This window comes from Doryrhamphus excisus, linkage group LG16 (genome assembly GCF_037039965.1).
Source record: "Doryrhamphus excisus strain RoL-2023G ecotype Guam linkage group LG16, RoL_Dexc_Guam_v1.1, whole genome shotgun sequence".
Classification (NCBI taxonomy): Eukaryota; Metazoa; Chordata; class Actinopteri; order Syngnathiformes; family Syngnathidae; genus Doryrhamphus; species Doryrhamphus excisus.
The window spans coordinates 6,800,514-6,820,937 of record NC_136372.1 but is presented as its reverse complement, the minus strand read 5'-3'; the positions used below and the strand labels follow the sequence as shown (position 1 = coordinate 6,820,937).

At 39.6% G+C, this 20,424-nt stretch overlaps 3 protein-coding genes across 3 annotated transcripts in view; 1 reads left to right on the top strand and 2 right to left on the bottom strand.

Annotated features, from left to right (window-relative positions):
- The window catches only part of cyth3b (cytohesin 3b), a 35,647-nt gene extending 31,552 nt beyond the window's left edge, over window positions 1–4,095 (bottom strand). Inside the window, exon 1 of the mRNA XM_058048976.2 lies at window positions 3,787–4,095. Within this exon, the coding sequence (XP_057904959.1) occupies window positions 3,787–3,805 (19 nt within the window). The 5' untranslated portion in view covers window positions 3,806–4,095. The remainder of the gene's footprint in view (window positions 1–3,786) is intronic.
- Window positions 4,096–10,974: 6,879 nt separating this feature from the next.
- On the bottom strand, window positions 10,975–14,614 carry smim10l3 (small integral membrane protein 10 like 3). The gene is made up of 2 exons (XM_058048982.2): window positions 14,202–14,614; window positions 10,975–11,554 (listed from the first exon to the last, which is right to left on the bottom strand). The coding sequence occupies exons 1-2, from the start codon at window positions 14,379–14,381 to the stop codon at window positions 11,534–11,536; spliced, it is 201 nt and encodes a 66-aa protein (XP_057904965.1). The 5' UTR covers window positions 14,382–14,614; the 3' UTR covers window positions 10,975–11,533.
- Window positions 14,615–15,458: 844 nt separating this feature from the next.
- Window positions 15,459–20,325, top strand: LOC131103075 (ras-related C3 botulinum toxin substrate 1-like). Its single transcript, XM_058048980.2, has 6 exons — window positions 15,459–15,784; window positions 17,876–17,947; window positions 18,400–18,517; window positions 18,587–18,649; window positions 18,888–19,047; window positions 19,125–20,325. The coding sequence occupies exons 1-6, from the start codon at window positions 15,750–15,752 to the stop codon at window positions 19,253–19,255; spliced, it is 579 nt and encodes a 192-aa protein (XP_057904963.1). The 5' UTR covers window positions 15,459–15,749; the 3' UTR covers window positions 19,256–20,325.
- Window positions 20,326–20,424: the final 99 nt, after the last annotated feature.

Genomic DNA, 20,424 nt, shown 5'->3' with positions numbered 1-20,424 from the left:
AGGCTGCATGCTATCAAAGCACAGTTTGTTCCAATGGGCAAAGACTCCGCTCCACTCTCAGCTACTTCACAGCATGGGGGCTTCAGAGACAAGACAGCAGCTACACCAAGACCAAAAAGACCTGTCCCTAGCAGGAAGCTGCCCTGTGTGGTCTGTCCGATGGAAGTCGCTGACATCTCCGAACACTCCTCACTGCGTGCGTCACAACCCCAACAACACCGCACGCTTTAAACAGCTGGTTTTCACAACACGCAACAAGAGCGGACTGTGGCGAACCATGGGAGTCAGCTACACTGTGAAGCCAGTGTCTGTTGATGAATGCTCTAATTGATGCCACACAGGCTTGTGATGACGTTGGAGTATATTTGGCTAGTCCAAAAACAAATATACAGTAGCACTCCAAATTTGTGACTTTGTGTCAGTATGACAAACTGAGTACTTTTATTCGACTTAGGCAGCAAAAAAGCAACTGATGATATAATTCACATGAATTATTACATACACAACTAATTTGCTCTTACAACATTGGCTGATACGGCACTATCATTGCCACGGCAATCCCTACTGGGCCACCTTCGGGCCAATCATAAGCTATGAAAAAACTCACAACGACCTTGTTAACCCATTGGAAATTGGAGGTCATTCCTCAAAATAACAGTCTGACTCATGGTTTCATTTTACAAACAACATGAAACTCATCACACAGCAACTTAACACTCAACAGGTACCTAGGAAGTATGCATTGCATGTACCAATACAACAAAGAGCAGCTCTGTCCACCGAAGGGAGCCACGGACGCCTCGGCGCACCAAGCCCAGAGGGAGGCTGATGTCACTGCAGCACCTCAATGAATGCATCGCCTTAATGGGAAAACTTTAAAAAGGTTGGGGGTTCATTTTAAATTCATATTAGTACATTTGTAGATTTCGAAGGTATACTTTAGGAGTGTTGATTTGCTGTGTGACGAATTTAGTGTTCTCAGTACGATGACATCATGTCAGGTGTCAGGCTGTTTATGTTGTTATATATAATAACTGCCTGAGATTTCTAATGGGTTGATAAGTTTGTGTTAGCCTGTGATTGGCTCCTACCAAAGAAAGAGCTACCATTTCCTCACTGACTCGCAAGTGACACAGTATTTAAAGAATTTGTAGTAGTTCTGATTCATCCGTTCAAATACCGGCTATCATTCGTTGTTGTTGTTGTTTGTTTACAGTGTTGCGTTGTTCTTCTCCTTGTACACACAGTCTATTTAGGAAGCTAAGAGAGGTAATGAAAAAATAAAGCGGAGTAGTGTAAACCATTCCAAACCATACCATAGCAGGCTAAACTGAACTTTGGAGGAAACGTGGCTAAAAATAGTAGCAGACCAGCCCCAGACTCCTTTAATGTGAGTTGTAAATTACACTTGACGACTACAGGGGGGACTCTGGCAGTGAAAAAAAAAGAGAAGTGAATCAAGATGAAGAGTATAACATGATGTGATGGATGGTTATTATGGCTACCACCTCTTACCGCTCTGCGAGTTCATCACGATGAAAGAAAATAAACGGATTCAGTATCTCCTGCCTGGCGGTCCTCCATACAGCTCAACTTTTGTCTGGCACTTTATTCCGCCTCCACACAGACGGACAAGGTCCCTCTCAGACGTTGCAGTGCAGCATGGCTTCCAGAAACAACTCTTACTTTTTATTCTTTCCACAGCACACACACACACACACACAAGTCCTGTCACCTCGCTATCCACTTGAATGCCATTTTGTGAGTCATCCTATCTTGACCCTCATCAGCATCAACCAGAAAACGCTCACTCTCTACTCTTTTCCTGCCAACCCCCCTATGAGCATCCAGTTCCACTGTGGGTGCATGCGGGGGTGTGCGCCTGAGCGGGTGCTGCTAAAAAAGAGATTAATGTGCGCGCAACACTACACTCAAAACGACTTTCCTGCCTTTCCACCCTACAGGCTGCAAGTCGTCTATGCATGGCTGGAATAACAGCACCATATGTCTGTCTGGGAGACTCCATCACGTGTGCCACCGCTGGAGGCCTGGCCGGCTGCACACAGCACAATGACAGCTTTATGCCCTGCCGCTGTGTACACCTACTTAGTTACTGTACATCCTGCAGCTCTGCAAGCAGTCAGCATGTGGCACCAACTGGTGGAAAAACAGAAAGTGTGCTTTCTCACCGGCACCTTGGCCTTCTGATAACTTCATGAATGCCAAGTGTCCTCAAATGGTAGTGATGCATTAGAATTATCACTTAGATTTGTGTCAATACAACACCAAAAAATGTTAGCTGTTGTAATATTCCAAGAAAATACAGTCATTTTGTGAGAATAAAGTCATGATGAGGATGTCATTGTTTTACATTAATAAAGTTGTACTATTGTGGAAAAAAAAGTGCAATTTTATAATAAAATAAAATAAATGGGAATAGTCATAATAGACATGATGAGGATGTCATTGTTTTACATTAATAAAGTTGTACTATTGTGGAAAAAAAAGTGCAATTTTATAATAAAATAAAATAAATGGGAATAGTCATAATAGACATGATGAGGATGTCATTGTTTTACATTAATAAAGTTGTACTATTGTGAGAAAAAAGCGCAATTTTATAATAAAATAAAACAAAATAAAAGTCATAACGTTTTATGGGAATAGTCATAATAGGGAAAAAGTTGTAATATTATGACAATAAATGTCATCATTTTACAAGATTAAAGTTAGAATATTACAAGGAAAATGATCCAATTTGTTCAAAATAAAGTAATAATACTATGAGGCAAAAGTGCATCATTTTATAACAATAACGTTGTAATATTACCCCAAAAAAGTGCAATTTTGCGAGAATGAAATCATAATATTAAAAAGCAAAGTCATAATTTTACAAGAATAAAGTTGTAATATTACAAGAAAAGAAATGTGCAATTTTGCCACAAAAATGACATAATATTTGCAAGAAAAGAGTCATAACTTTACAAGAATAAAGTTGTAATATTAAAAGAAAACACAATGCCATTTGGTGAGAATAAAGTCAGAGTATGAGGGGAAAATAATTCATAATTCTATGATTACAAAGAAACAAGGTGCAATTTTGTGAGAATAAAGACACAGGAATAAAACAAAAAAGGTTAAATTTAGTTAAAAAAAAATCAAACATAAAAACAGACATAGTCAAGAAGTAGTATGAAGTTTTTTTTACACAATAAAGTTTATATATATTAAGAGAATAATACTGTCAATTTAAGTAAAATAAATAATGTTCATTTTACAAATACCAAAGTAGTCTATTCATGAAAAAGTAAAAGAGAAAAAGTAAAAACCTTACAGATATAAGTAAAACATTACAACAACAAAACAACATTAATTTTACAATTTAAAAAAATAATAGTTAGCCTGCAAGAAAATGGTTTTTGGTTTGTTTTTTTTAACATAGAAAACAGAAAAAACCTGTTGGGCACTAGCCCAAAATAGAAATAAATAACATAACACGTGATGCTCGTACAGTCAAGTTTTTGAATGGAATTGTCAACTGTCAATAACTCAAAAGGCATTCCGTTTTAATCACAGTGGTGCAAAGGTTAACGCAGGAAATACAGTCCAATGCTTTATCCTCATGACGCTGTCAAAAGTATGTGATGCTCTGGTGCAAAATTAACTTGAACAAACAGTAATCCATGACATGATTGTTACCGTGGAAGATAAACATCATCGTGGGCGTCAAACGAGCGCATGTCTCTAGCTAAGATATTATAAGCAAATGCATGAAATGTGTCATACCTTGGTTGTCGTCGTCCATGCTAGCAGGCTGCAATTCAAGACCCCTTTAGGAAAAATCGGTGACAGAAACTTCCGCTGCAGGAATGAGGTCTAATTTACGGCTAAACCCAGCGCGTGTCCTAATTCCCGGCCAGCATGAGACCGCAAGGACAGCGTCTTATTTGGGGAAATGTGTTCGCCATTTGGACTTTCGGACAAGGTTCACTCCTCTACCCGAGAACGATGCGTCTCTGAGGTGGTAGCGGTGACTTAATAAGCCCCCCTTGGTTGCAGCAGAGTGTTGTCGATACCCTCAAACGCCTCCTTCTATTAGCAGACAGCTCCCATTCAGTACTTAGCACAAACCAGGAAATATTTTTTTAATTTCAAAATAAAAGCTACATGTTACCGCTTGAAGCACTAACACCTGACTGAGAAGAGTTTTCTTTTGAAATGCAACACCGGATGTTAATATGTTTTTGTTACGCTTTTGTGTTAATCTCATTCAGAGTGTTCATCGCTGATTAACCTCACGTGATGCTAGTTACAAATAAAGCCACACAACGCTCATTTAAAAATGAAAATGTTTAACAACTCTCTTTAAATGTCACTCCCGCGTTACCTTGTAGAAAGAACTTCACACTTACTGTATCAGTGGAAGGGGCTGTCGAAAGTGGGGCGTTCAGTGACGATACGTTTTTCACACTTTCAACTTTGAGGATGTGTTCTTACGTAATCGTGGACAATTATCAGGTGTGGACTGGAGAACAGACACACACACACATACACATGCATGTAATTCTACACATGGTTTCGATTATTGCATTCCAGCCTCTCTGCTCGAGCAGGGGAAAAGGGGGTGGTCTCACTTCCTGTGTGTATTATTATATACAAAGGGTCAAGCATGAACATCTGTATTTAATGGAGTCATTTGTTTGTTGTTAAGGTGCAGTCTTCTCACTAAGGAGGAACATCTCAAGACATGATGCTAACACGTGGCACAACTTAAATCAAGTGAAAGAATGACTCTCTCCTGTTTTTAGTGATTTAGTCAAATATCTATACGGTTGGAGCACTCTGCTGTTTTTAGGAATCTACAGCAAAAAGGCTGCTCAAAATTTTCCACATGTCACTAGTTTTTGGCTGTTTTTGTAAGATGCTGCACAACGCTCTTCAAAGATTGTGTATATGACAAGAGTGCTCTGCTGTTTTTAGTCATTTGCTGCACAATTGCTCATTAAAGATCCTCTATATAACAGGAGCACTTTGCTGTTTTGAGGCTCTACTCAAATATCTTCTGTGACAAGAGTTTTCTGCAGTTTTTAGTAATCTGCTGCAAAAATGCTTGTAGCAGGAGTACTCTGCTGTTTTTAAGGATCTACTCAAAGATCTTCACCATGACAGGTTTCTGTTTATAAGATCAATTGCAAAAAATCAACTTGAAGATCAACATAACAGGTGTTTTCTGCAGTTTTTAGTAATCTGCTTCAAAAGCGTTCGTCGGAGCGCTATGCTGTTTTTATTCATCTGATGAAAAAATTCTAATCAAATACATTTTATGTAGCAGTAGAGCTCTGCAGTTTTTAAAGAGCAACTGTAAAAATTGTACTAAAAAAACATACATATAAATCAGTGCTGTGCTGTTTTTTGTCATCTGCTGTATGAACGCTCTTCAAAGATCTTCTATATGACAGGAGCGATCGGCTGTTTTGAAGGATCGCCTGCGAAAGCGCGACTCAAAGATCTTCAGTGACAGGAGTTTTTGCTGTTTTTAGTAATCTGTTTCAAAAACACGATTCAAACATCTCCTCTAAGGCAAAAGAGCTCTGCTCTTTTTATTCACCAGGTGAAAAAATGCTAATCAAAGATATTATATGTAGCACGAGAGCTCTGCTGTTTTTAAGGACCTAGTGCAAAAATTCTACTCAAAGATCATACTTATGACAGGAGCGCTTTGCTGTTTTTTGCATTCTGCTGCATGAATGCTCATCAAAGATCTTCTATATGAGGAGTGAGCAGCTGTTTTGAAGGATCACCTGCAAAAGCGCCACTTAAAGATCTTCTGTGACAGGAGTTTTTGCTGTTTTTAGTAATCTGTTGCAAAAACGCGAGTCAAAGATCTCCTCACTCTGCTCTTTTTATTCACCAGGTGAAAAAATGCTAATCAAAGACATTATATGTAGCAGGAGAGCTCTACTGTTTTTAAGGATCTAGTGCAAAAATTCTACTCAAAGATCATACTTATGACAGGAGCGCTCTGCTGTTTTTTGTAATCTGCTGCAAAAATCATGAGTCAAAGATCTTCCACATGACAGGAGCACTCTGCTGTTTTGAAGGATCCCTTGCAAAAACACTACTCAAAAGTCTTTCTGCAGTTTTTAGTTTTTATCTGCTGCAAAGATCTTCTATATGGCTCAACTGTAAACATGCTACTTCAAGATCTGTATGACAGGTTCTACTCCTCTTTGACAGAACCTCTCTGCTGGTTTTAGTTGAATGTGGTTGACGTGTGGAGTATAAACATTAACAGTCAGCTTAACCTCAATACAAAGCCACAAAGTGATGTGTGGGGTTTTTTTGTTTTTTTTTGGGAGGGGGTGCGGCATGTCGACTTGCTCGTGCCACAGACGATGAAACCTCACCCCGCCCCAACCCTGAGGAGGCGCACGTCTGGCAGATTAGGCCCAGCATCCCGTAACGTCTGTGGTTATCCCGACCGACTTCACGTGACCTGATTGAGCAGTCGTGTTACTTCATATGCTTCAGTCGCCATAGCGATGCCTAGAGGAGAATTCTACTAACCACCACCCCCCACCCTCACCCCAATTACACATCCTTTAACCTGTTTACCCACCCCAAACGGTAAGATTCCACAGCATGAGCCCACATGCTTATAAAATGGGAGACTTGATGCAGAGCAATGGAAGGGTTGTGCTTTTTCATAACTCACAGCGAGCCAGCGGACGTAGGTGGCTTCCACACATCCTTCCTGTTGTGAAGGGTGAGGGGGTCCCAACCTTGGCGGATGGCGTGCTTGGAACAGGTCACAGGAAGTGGAGAGTGACAGGATTTCCTATAGTTTGGCTCTGCATTTTCACTACATTACTGACTGGACGGGATGGTGGCTTTTGGCTTTCAAAAACATTTTTTTCTCCATAGGAAATCATGCAAATTGAAAAAAAGAGTCTAAGGTCAAACTGTGGCCACTATAAAGCCTTTTAAAGTATCACTGTGGCATGCTTGGCCAAGTGAATAAGGAACAGTGATAAACAATATTCCTTAAAGGGGACCTATTGTGATTTTTCCACAATAGTATTGGACTATTGAAAATAGATTTTCATAAACCCTACGTTTTAAAGGGGACCTATTTTCCACTTTTCTGACCTATAAACCCAGTCATGATGTGCTATATATGTATATCACTATATTGACAGTTACTATGGTATCCGTTATGTCATTGTATGGTCATATCACCTCATACTTCTGTATGTGACAAATATTAAATTAAATTAAATTAAATTAAATTAAATTAAATTAAATTAAATTAAATTAAATTAAATTAAATTAAATTAAATTAAATTAAATTAAATTTTAATTATTTTTTTAAATAAAAAATAAATATAAATATAAAACTATATTAGAAAGCAGGAAGTGAAAAAATGTAAGTTACTGATTGTAAATTACAAAAACATTACATTACAGTACCGATTATGTGAGGATAATGGTAAGTATAGCATTAGCAGTATTAGCATTATTGTGTTTCCCTTACAACCTTACAACAACACTTACTGGGAGACATTGCTAATACCGCAAATAGAAAAGGGGGAGGGCAGATAGCATATCGGGCCTACACTGCATGTCCATATAAGGAAGCCTGGCAATCTGTGACATCACAAATCGTCAGTGTTAGAACGCCCCCTGAAACCGAGCGTTTAGAGCCATCCCAGGTCTCACATCCAAATACGCAAACCTCATTATATGAAACTTTGGCATGGTTTAACACGACAATACAACATTCTAAGTACAGTACTTTAGTCAGTAAAGTGGAAAACTATTGTGGGACCTCTCAGCTCTATTAAGTATAACATGGGAACTTGCTGTATGTATATGTACTGTACTTTGTAGTACATAAAAGACAGTTAGAGCTTCCAACCACTAACCACTTTGTATTTGAATGGGGGGGGGGTTGCCTTGCAAATTCCCATCCTCCAACCTCCTTCTACGCTCCTCCTCCCCCACTCCTTTGATTCGGTTTTGAGGTCAACTGGTAGTCCTTCTCAGCACCTCATTACAACCCTTTTAACACTCGGGCATCTGCCTCATCAGCCATTCAACAGGAATTCAATTCACTGTAAGTCACTGCACATGAGGGGGAATCGCTCATAAATCGAAATCATATTAAGCGATAAGAAGTGTTCTCACACACACATGCATGCAAGAAACACTCGCAGACGGCAGGTTAAGCGATGTGCCAAACATACACCCGCTAATTTATTTATCAATAAAATCACAGAGCTGTCTATGGTGCTGAAATAACTCACACTTTTCCATTGGCATCTTTTTCTAGAATCACTGCCTTTCTGTCACTTTTGGATCAATATATTCTCTTATGCCTTATATGAGACTACTCTCATATGAGGCATCTAAAATGTACTAGGAAAATTAATAAAACAGCAGCAGAAATGAAAAAAATATTATTTACATGAATAAAGCAACACTGAAAAAAAGGCTGTATTCTAACAAAACAAAAGTCGCAATTTTATGAGAATTCTAATAATACAATTTTTGTATAATGGAGTGGAAATTTTAAAGAACATTAACATTAACATTAGGCGGCACAGCGGTCGAGTGGTTAGCACGCAGACCTCACAGCTAGGAGACCAGGGTTCAATTCCACCCTCGGCCATCTCTGTGTGGAGTTTGCATGTTCTCCCCGTGCATGCGTGGGTTTTCTCCGGGTACTCCGGTTTCCTCCCACATTCCAAAAACATGCTAGGTTAATTGGCGACTCCAAATTGTCCATAGGTATGAATGTGAGTGTGAATGGTTGTTTGTCTATATGTGCCCTGTGATTGGCTGGCAACCAGTCCAGGGTGTACCCGGCCTCTCGCCCAAAGACATCTGGGATAGGCTCCAGCACCCCTGTGACCCTTGTGAGGAAAAAGCGGTAGACAATTAATGAATGAATGAACATTAACATCTTAATATTATGAATAAACAAAACATGCCTTAATGAGCTTCCTAGTTTTAGCTGTTTTGATACCTTTCTAACGCACACATAAGGATTGTGGATGATGGGAAAACTTCCAAAAAAGTACAGTTGTGTGTGTGTGTTTGAGTGACAGGTAGAATATGCTGCCTTGCTTGGGGAGAAGTGATTTGGCGCCACCTGTTGGTCTATGTGTATAAATCTGTCAAGCCCGACCTGTCATTTTCCATTTTTCTTCTTATATTTGGGTCAAAGCAATACCTATAAAACGCCACTGGGAGACAGTGCAAACACCTACAAAAGAATGAGCACTGTAGTTTAATAATACAATGCTTAAGTCCTCTGTATTTCCGGCTGTGCAGTCAAGAAAAGTTTAAAGGTACCAATTAATTCACATTATTTCCCATTGGAAAAAAAAGGGAATTGAATTGTGCAGTGCGGCACATCAGATTGCTGCTCCGCTTTAAAACACATGAGCTGCCAAAGGCTAAGACTCATTTAATCTTCATTCTACACCCCCACACCCCCCTTTTCCGAGGCTACAAAAGGCAGTTAGCAGAAACAGAGAGGGGAAGGGGTTAGTAAATATAACCCAACTTATCCTTCATCTATAGATAACCATATTAAAGCATTTTCCTCTGGCAAATCCCTGAGAAAGAAATCCCCTTTTTCCCCCAGTGAGAGGAGGAGGAGGAGGAGGGAAGGATTGTCAGTCACCAGTTGGAGAAATGTGGTCGCCTTGGCAACCTCTGATGGACTTTTTTTTTACACCGCAGCCTGGCATCAGGAGTGAAGTTTGCTAGGGAACATTCAGTGATGAGGATGTCACAAGGTGGAAAATGTTCTTATAAAAGAACAAAAGTGAAAAGACAATTATAAACACCAGTCTGGAGCATAACGGGTAGCTTTGAGACCAGTCTGTCAAATATAACAGTGACAATTTATCTCCTTTGTTAGTCAAAAACATCTGTAAGGACTTTAGATTCAGCAGTTTCAGCAAATATTTGATGTTGGCGCCACCGTGTGGACATATGTGACATTACAGCACATTTAAGCCCAGGAGGGCAGAACAAATTAGAAAACATTGAGGTAAATGCTACATTCATTCATTTTCTACCGCTTATCCTCACGAGGGTCGCGGGGGTGCTGGAGCCTATCCCAGTTGTCTTCGGGCGAGAAGCAGGGTACACCCTGGACTGGTCGCCAGCCAATCACAGGGCAGGTAAATGATTTATATTCTTCTTAAATAAATATGTAAATAAATAAATAAATAAATATGTCCCCCGTGCGGACATACATTGCATTACCACACATTTAAGCACAGGAGGGCAAATCTAATTAGAAAACATTGAGGGAAATGCTGTAAATTTTTATAGTATATAGTTTGGCGCCCCTGTGTGGACATACATTACATTACCACACATTTAAGCACAGGAGGGCAGAACAAATTAGAAAACATTGAGGTAAATTCTTAAAATTTTTCTTAAATATAGTATATTATCTTAATAAATTATGATTTGTTTGGGTTATTTTAATTTTAGAACATGCATTGGGCCAAGAAAAAATTAGCTGTGTGTCGTGAATGGCCTCCAAGCCACATTTTGTACACCCGTGATGTACAATGATGACAATGATTATACACATTCAGAAACACTTTTATATTTTCAGCTTTATTTTTAGATTTATATTCTTCTTAAATATAGTATATAGGCTGGCGCCCCCGTGTGGACATACATTACATTACAGCACATTTAAGTCCAGGAGGGCAGAACAAATGAGAAAACATTGAGGTAAATGCTTTAAATTATTCTTAAATGTAGTATATTATCTTAATAAATTATGATTTTTTGGGTTATTTTAATTTTAGAACATGCATTGGGCCAAGAAAAAATTAGCTGCATGTCGTGAATGGCCTCCAAGCCACATTTTGTACACCCGTGATGTACAATAATGATTATACACATTGAGAAACACTGCTATACAAAAAAAAGTTGGGGCAGTTGATTTCATTAATTTATTGCTTTACAAATTAATTAATCATCAGTGTTGCACCTTATCCTCCCACAGCGACAGAAATAAACAACAAAATGCACGTTATGATGTTTGTGAATGCCACCCTTCCAGTACTGAAGACAATATGCGGAAATATAACCATGAGTGTGAAGACGACATGAGCACATGCTGCCTTTCCTTCAATAAAAGCTTCCAGTAGGGGGTGCTGTGGTGAGGTAGCCAGTAACCTCAGTTCAAGTGTTAAAGTGTCCAAAACCGACACATAAAAGTGATATTTCACTGCAGAAAACATGAGACGGCCAAAAGGCAAGGTGTCATGCTGGGGAAAAAGAAAGAAAAATAAATCTCAAACATGACGTCGTCCTGTATGTGGCGGCCAACGCTGCTGTCCTCCCCCTGCAAAAGGCACTGGACTCGTCGCCTGAAGGCCCGAGGAAAGGATCTGTGCCCTTCGTCACCTGGCTGGCAGTGCGAGCGTCATCATTATCCTCATCCGGGTGACAGAGCTGACGCTTGGCGTGTGGTTCCAGCGGCGTCATTGACACCTCAGTGGATCTCAATATGGACCTGCAGATGTGCAAGTAGGCAATGTATGTATGTAGTTTCTGTATTTCAGATACTATTAAGAAGGAGGTAGGAAAGACTCCAGTCAGATAATGGACACTCCATACTCAACCAGCAGGATCAAACTAGCAAACCGCCGTCAGTGTTGAACTTATAAATCACAACAAACACACACAAAGTAGGTGATATTTACAGAACCAACCACTTGTTGCTCAAACATTTGGACAGATACTGCTTCATCGTGATTGTTAAAAGGGACCTATTATGCTTTTTACACTATTCTGACCTGTAAATGTAATTACAATGTTTTATTCTCGTGTTAAACGATGACAAAGTTTCAGATAATGAGGTTTACGCATTTGGAAGTGAGCCCTGAAAGAAGTTTGGGATGGCTCAAAATGCTTGGTTTCAGAGGGCGTGGTCAAACTGTTCCTTTGTGATGTCACAGAGGGACAGTCTTCCTTATATACAGGAAACCTCGGATATATCGGACTCAGATATATCGGAAATTCGCTCACAACGGACAGATAAAAAAGAACCAATTTTTCTGTAATGTATTTCCAATAAAAATTCATTGCATATATCAGATTTTTTATAACGGATTTCGCCTATTTCGGACAAAATCTCCAGTCCCGTTCCAATTTCCCTCACATATATCGGATGGCCGCATCGTGGCCTTTGATCCATCTTTGATCCATGTTCACAGCCAAAGCTGAAGATTATAACATCTTTGTATGAATTACAGACATGTACATGAGCATGTACAACGAAATAAAAAAAAAATTCTCAAATCTGTAGAAATGCCTTCTTGTTGCTATTAGCGAGGTTTAGGAACCAAACGATAAACGTAAACGCAAACGGCTACTGAAATGTATGGGAACTTGCCGACTTGTCAATAGCCTGTGACGTCATTATCGTTTGCGTTTACGTTTATCGTTTGGTTTCTAAACCTCCCTAATAGCAACAAGAAGGCATTTCTACAGATTTGAGATTTTTTTTTTTTTCGTTGGACATGCTCATGTACATGTCTGTAATTCATACAAAGATGTTATAATCTTCAGCTTTGGCTGTGAACATTGATCAAAGAAAGTTCCCCCATGGCATTGCGCGTCCGTGTAATGAATGTGGCGGACATTTTCCGGTATACGCATATAACGGATTTCGCTTATATCGGACAAAACCAGTGGGAACAATTGAATCCGATATATCCGAGGTTTACAGTAGTATAAACTCTCTGCTGTTTACTTGCTAGCAATGCCTCAAAAAGGAAAGACACATTTGTTTATGATTCCTAAAGACGCCACCATCAGGCACAAGTTGGTTGGAGTTCATGGGCCAGTATGGAGCTGGACAAACCGGCAAACTTTCTGAAGCTCTACGCCTCTCCAACGTTACTTGGCCGTGTGGAAGAGTCAGAAGGACAAGCAGTAAGCGTCCTAAACTGTGTTTATTTTTATAAGTTGTGGAGCAAAAGCGCTTGTCTGTGTAGCATTATAGCATAGGTGAAGCGGGGATTCTAATAGCTTTTTCCCACCCTTACTCGAGTACAAAACGCGTTACTGATGCTGTAGAAAACCTAGTGCTAAAATGCTAAAGCTACTTACCATTGAGAGACGTCTTGAAGTAACCTCTTTGCTTGAGAAACTTGGGACTGTCCAGTCTTTATTTCCGGATCGGATTCGGGATCCAACACATACGGCTTGTATGTTAAAAGCGGACATTTTAAAAAGATAAATCGCAGTTTATTATCAACGGGAGTACTATGACCAACCACAGCAGAGTGGACGTGCCTGGAGTCGGGCCTTGGGTGGAATACAATAAAACAGATTGTTTTCACAAAACCGTCAAATCCAAAGAAATACAGCTGAATAGGTGCAGATACTGGAAGAACTACAACGTTTTATGTGCTGGTTATCCTGTGTAGCTGCTCTACAGGAGTCCACAACTCAATACAAAGATTCAAAAATGAGCATAATAGGTCCCGTTTAAACTTTTGCCCTTTTATTTGTTATGAAATGAATATGCAGACTTAAACCATAACCATCTGGGGTGGACAAAAAGGTGAAGCTCAAATTAAGTCTAATGAAATGCATTCAAAGGGAAGGATACCAACATCAGAGTGGAATAGAAGATACATATGATGATAACGTATCTATATATCAGTGCTCATGTCAAACTTTATCCTAATGTCACCATGCAAGTCAATCAAATTCATCCGTTTTAAAAACAGCGCCACCATGTAGTGTATTTGTCAGAAAAATAACAGCACAGGCAACACAGAAGGGGTGCATGTTTTGACATGATTTTCACCCATAAATCTTGAGTCTTGACCAACCCTAAGTCTTGTTAATAACTCATTTTCATTTAATGTTGTGGTAGGTTCTAATCAAAACACAAGACCTCTGGTGGTTCTGTATGGATAACTTTTTTTTTTACTGCTGAATGATGTATAATTGTGGTGACTTTACTTGTTGATGTGTTTCATGCTTAGCATTATGATGTTATTATATTACATTAACGTATGTTTTTCATACAGCATACGAGCCCAATCATGTCACTACAATTGTAAACTTTACTTATTAATTTATTTAAGACGTTATTCAAATAAAACACAATTTAATTTGTCTAGTTTAGTAGGTTCTTTACATACCTGGAGTCTGACGTTAAACATCATGGAGGCGACAAGGTAGATGTAAGGGAACCTGATTCTCAGTCGCCAGGCCAAATCAAAAAATATCATCAAAGTCCTGGTCAAGCCTTTAGAAAACACTCCGTAGGTGCGACCCGCGGTGCCCGAGAAGCGGAGCACCAAGTGAGACAGCCCCGCCATAGAGGCTCCTGTGACGGGGAGTCACTCGGTGGGCTGAGCTGACAGAAATTCGTCAGCTTGGAAGCGACAGTTCATCTTTTTTTTTCTGTCACCCGACGACAACGTATTGGAAACAATTTGCTGCGTTGTTTTTTTTGTGTGTTCGTAGCGGTGCTCCACCCCAACGACTGTCTTGTGTCTGTCTGTCGAATCTGCCTATGGTGTTGTTGTCATTTTAGGGGGAGTGATAATGGTGTGACACACGGAAGTGGAACCAATGGCGACCCCCAAGTTTAGACTGTCAGGCAAACGTCATCAGTAAGGAGTGGGTGATACCGCAAATTTTTGCTGTATCAGATCCTCCTTTTCCTTTCTGTTGTTTTTTCAGATTGTTTTTACTCATTAGAACATCTGTGCTCTTGTGAGCAACTTTTCTCGTGCATGTTTCTTGACAACAATTCGGGAGAAAAATTGGCTCATATGACAATTTGGACGATAACAGCCGTGAAGAAAAAAAACCTATATGTTATAAGCTTGGATTATAATTTAAAGCAAAATTATGTTTTTACAGCATATAAATGAATAAATTGCGTGTTGAAACCATTGTTGGTGTGGTTAATATTTTGCCTTACAAGTAACTGATCTAACTAATTCCATTTTGGAATGCTACATTTTAGGAACATATCTCGTATGCTTGTAATTCAATAAAACCAGTGAACGCTTCGTGGGACGTTGTATTCACTGAAAGAAACACACAAGTACATTAAAACAATAGCAATGTTGTGATTCTTTATTGAGATATTATGACAGCCTTGAATATAAAATGAACAGGGCGGGGATGTAGCAAAAACATTTCAAGTCATAAAAACCTCGGGGTGTGTGACGTCATTTCCGTATTGTGTCACACATTAAGTAGTCCGACATGTTCGATACTCTAACAAATAAACATGTTATTCAAATGACTACAACACATTTGTGTTTTAGTTTAAAATAATGTATTTAATTAAAAGTAGTGTTTAACTCGTCCAAATTTAAAGCTTATCAAAAGCTACTCCACTAAACCGGAAGTACAGTCTGGTGGCGGTGGCTAACTTGTTTTTTTTTTTCTCAGGGGTGGTGGCCGCTGTTTTGCTTCATTAGCTTCCCGTTCGAAAGCATGGGAATGTAGCTAGGGAATATCCCAGATAAAGTTGTGTAAAAGTGCTCGATAAGTTCTTCCAAGTTGCCGACAGCCCGTTCCGCATCTTTGGAGCTCCTTTGCGACATCGACGGCCACCCGAGAGACGCTTTTTTGATATTCTTGCGGCGAGCAATATCGGACAAAGGGAAGAGACTTGTGAGCTAACGTTAGCTCGGCTAACTTAGCGTTCGTCCATCAAGTGCTTCGCAATGCAGGCCATAAAGTGTGTCGTTGTCGGGGACGGGTGAGTCACGTTTTGTCTAACTGGTGCTTAATAACATTACTTTGACTTTTAACTGAATGGCTGAGGTGTAAAAGAATGGGCGTGCGGTCACGTTAACGTACGTGCCAACAATAAACATGTACCTCGTATACAGGTGTGTTAGCTTTACTGTTTATGTTGCTCAGCCTAAAAAGTAACATTTAGCTTTACAAAGACTGACGACTGGGCCTGTTTTACATAAGTTTCATTTTTAAAGGGGTTCCTTTAAGTTTCCTTCCTCCTTTTTGTGCTAGTATGACAACGCTTAGTTTCTGTTTTAGACCTTTAAACATTTCCGTCTGCAGTATATTGCACCCTTTTTGTTCTTTTGTCATGCTTTTATGCGAAACTTGCTTGCCTATCGAGTGAGGCGGAAGTCCCAAATGGAGATTTGTAATAAGTTGTGGGGTTGCAAAGACTCATAACTCCTTGTACTGGGTGTGGTGGATGCCACAGCTGCACAGTCATGCGTGGATCTGTCTTCTTTCACCTTGATTTTGACACACCGACGTGTAGACACGTCGTCGTTTTCCCTACCTAAAATGAACAGTAGACATGGAGCTGGACCACACCTTCCAAATGCAGTGTTCATGTATATAACAACTGTTACTAATAGTATAATAAATATTATAAATAAGCTACAGTTGTTTATGATAAACAGATAATTTAAAAGTCCCATAGTATCACCATTAGTCCTAGGGATCCCACAATAGTGTTGTCCAAAATCTAGCTTTGATGCAGGAATTACAGTTTAAAGGTGAATTCAGTAATCTCATGTAGCGGTAATGCTAATGACCTGAGTTTGTCAGTGCCTATCTCAAACTGTGCATGGCTCCAAGAAGTGCTATTTCTGTGTGCTTTAACCACGTTTCCCACACATAACATGGCCATATCACCTTGTACTTTGGTACGAGGTGCATTATTAAAAAAAAAAAAACGTAAACTGTATTATGGAAAGCAGGAAGTGAACAAATGTAACAGTTACTGATTGTAAAAGTACCAGATGGAGGGGTAGGATTTAATGAGCTTTGCTTCTTCCTACTCCTTTTGGACATGTGGAACTGTGAACTGATTATGGGATGCACTCAATTGTAATCTGATGCATGTTCAAATGAAACCATTACCATAATTTGGGCTGCACAAGAATGGGTCTACAAGATGAGATTTTACCATTAAATACAATGAAAAAATGTGATAATTACACCTGTCCCAATAGTGGATTAATCAATAAATTGACATGTACGTGGAGGTGTGTGTGCTCCATCTGCTAGTCTGTCTGTGCTACACACACACACAACAAGGAAGTTCACACTGCATCTGTCTGGCCACATCGGCTCTATAGTGTGAATAAATGGAGCGAGTGAAACGTCTGTCCTCTCATTCAGCCTTTTTGTTGAGGCGGGGCTACTCATGAGCAGACACTCGAACACTAAATTAGCCTGTGAGACTGCATATGCTAACATGAATGAAGGTATATAAGGTGAACGCAACTTCCCTAGTGTTGGAATTTTTTGGTTTTGTAGCGACAAGGAAGCAGGGGAACATGACCAGCTTATATGAACAACTGAAAAAAAACACCATCCTTTTCAAAAACTACTACTGGAGGTGCAACAGAGCCTCATCCCGACACCCAATGCTTAGCTGGGTGCTTGTTCAGAAAAATAAATACTAGCAAAATAACACAAAATGGTGCATACTCACAGACGGTATCGCAACCATTCAATATGGTTGAAAAATGGTCGACAGTACGAATTCCCTGGGAGAACGGACATGTCACAAACAGCAATTCCTGTACTATATAACCCAATGAGTGAAGAAAAAACATTACATCTTACGCTGCCATTAAGTGTTTTGGTTGAATTTATTGTTATTTACTTGTTCATTGTATTGTATTTCAAACCTCTTGAATTCCGATTTATAATGTGAAATACTCCTAATTAAAGTCTGTAGCACAATTATCAACCAGCAAAATTTATCATACAAGGCCTATCTCTTATACTGTTCTTCACTCTGTGTGTATGCTCCTGTATGCTAGTATGTTAATGTAGTGGTTCCTCTCCATGTCCCCTATAGAGCTGTGGGTAAGACCTGCCTGCTCATCAGCTATACCACCAATGCCTTTCCCGGAGAGTACATCCCCACAGTGTGAGTATTCTTTGCCATTATTTTTAGTCCCTCATTTGAATATGTACTGGAGTCCTCCCGCGCCTTAAAGGTGGCTTGTTGAGATGGAAGTCTGGTTCTTTGCAGGACAGGTTAGAATCAGGGAAGTAGATTATTGAAGTTCTTACAAGGTGAGATTCTTCTACCTGAAATTGTAATCATTTCCATCACAACAAATAGCTAGCTGAGTCACTGAATAGTTGAATTATCTATGCAAAAACCTGCAATGTTTTATTCCTTTTCACAACTTAGTATTAATCAGAATTAATGTTTTAGACTTTACTGTCAGTATTGAGTTTATTAATTTTAATTAATAAAAATTTTAATGTAATTTTGCTGCAGGTGGGAATTCGGACCAGCCAGCTTTTTTTTTTACATTATACATTAAACCAAATTCCTAATGAATTAAATTTTGTCTCTGCACCTTCCATCAGTTTTGATAACTACTCCGCCAATGTCATGGTGGACGGCAAGCCCGTCAACCTGGGCCTTTGGGATACAGCAGGACAGGAAGACTATGACCGACTCCGCCCACTTTCCTACCCTCAGACGGTATGACACAAAAAGATTACATCAGATTGTCTTTCAAGGCTCTGATTGTTGTTGTTTCTTCTGTACCAGGATGTGTTTCTCATCTGCTTTTCGCTCGTGAGTCCGGCCTCCTTTGAAAACGTCCGTGCCAAGGTGAGTTCATGCGCATGATGATCTATTGATAGTACAGTCCTAGATAGTGGAATCTTAGCCGTTTTGCTAGCATTCAACTGTTTCTTACGATTAGAATTACAATTTTCTGGCTTTTTTGTGATGCCTCCTTATAAGGCTTCCATTTACAGCCAAAGAGGTGACGTGACAATAACCATACAACCAGAAATTGTGCAGTTTATATTTTTGGAGCTAAACAAATGCCTCGTCACTCATGCAGTGGTACCCTGAAGTGAGACACCATTGTCCCAACACTCCCATCATCCTGGTGGGCACCAAGTTGGATCTGAGAGATGACAAAGACACCATCGAGAAACTGAAGGAGAAGAAACTCACACCCATCACCTACCCACAAGGCCTGGCAATGGCCAAAGAGATCAGTAAGCACCTTTTTACTTCCACTCCCCGGTTCTCCTCCCCAAAACATGCCTCCGCAACTCTTATCCCGCCCCTTCAGGTTCCGTCAAGTACCTGGAGTGCTCAGCTCTGACTCAGCGCGGCCTTAAAACTGTGTTTGACGAGGCCATCCGTGCTGTTCTGTGCCCCCCGCCAGTAAAGAAGAAGGGGAAGAAGTGCAGCCTTCTTTAAGAGCCAAGAGGGACGGCGGGGCGTGGTGAAAAAAGGCACAGGAGAAACACGCCAGTATACAACACAATAACAATGTACGTTGCTTCCCATAGATGTAGCTAGCAGCTATTCCTGTACAACATTGAATAAACGGTGAGACTGAGAGGATTGAGTTGGAGTACTGTCAAGACAACTCAGAAAATTTTAATTCATGAGGCCTTTTTTTGGGGGGGTAAAACAATGGTGGAGTTCTCTTTGTTTACAGTATGGGTTCTATTTGTGGACGTCTTGTTGCCAAATACATACTGCAAAAAAAAAAAAAAGATTGTTCTAGGAACGCTGCTGTTTGTCGATTACAGTACACGTCATTTTCATGTCAAAACAAAGTGTAGGTCTGCAGATACCAACAGTGCTATTACTAGTCCTTCAACACTCCAAACCATCCAGCATCCCAACTGGACCGTTTTAAATCTACCGTAAAGCATTTCTCCCCCCACTCCCCCATATTTTTATTGTTTGAACTGTTTGGTAGCGGGGAACAAGAGCACATTTGTTGCTCCTAGGGCATTTATCAGTAACCTTTTTTGTGCGGAACATTTTTTTTTTTTTTAATCGCATCACTACTGGCGAAGCATCTGTGCCTGTTAGTAAGAAAGCTACTGTCGGTTATGGTGTGGTATACAGTGTACTCCTTTCTTTGTTTTATGTTATAATCATGTGATTGAGTTTCTTCTCTTCCACTTCACTCACTGTATTGTTGAACTAACACTATGAATATGCTTTTACGCTACCTTAACCTCCATACAAGCCTATCTTTGTGTAATTATGCTGATATAGCATGTATGTGCAACATATACTGAAAAGTTCAAAATTAGAATTGCTACATTTATATATTTTTTGTTTGCCTCTTTACAAAATGTATTTGAACTACTAAAATACAAGGGGTAAGAACATGCTCATCTTTTTTTTTTTATTCAGACATCAAGCTGTGCTTTAATTCAAGCCAATGTGGTGACTGTTGTAGTTTTATGGATACAAAGCTATTGTCACTTTTTTTTTTTGGAAAAGCCAATAAAGTCAGTAAAAATTAACCCTGGTTGTGTGGTGTTTCAGTACTTTTGCAGTGCTCTTAATACACAGCAAAACACCTGCACTGTTGAATAAAATCAATACAAAAGCTATATAAAATT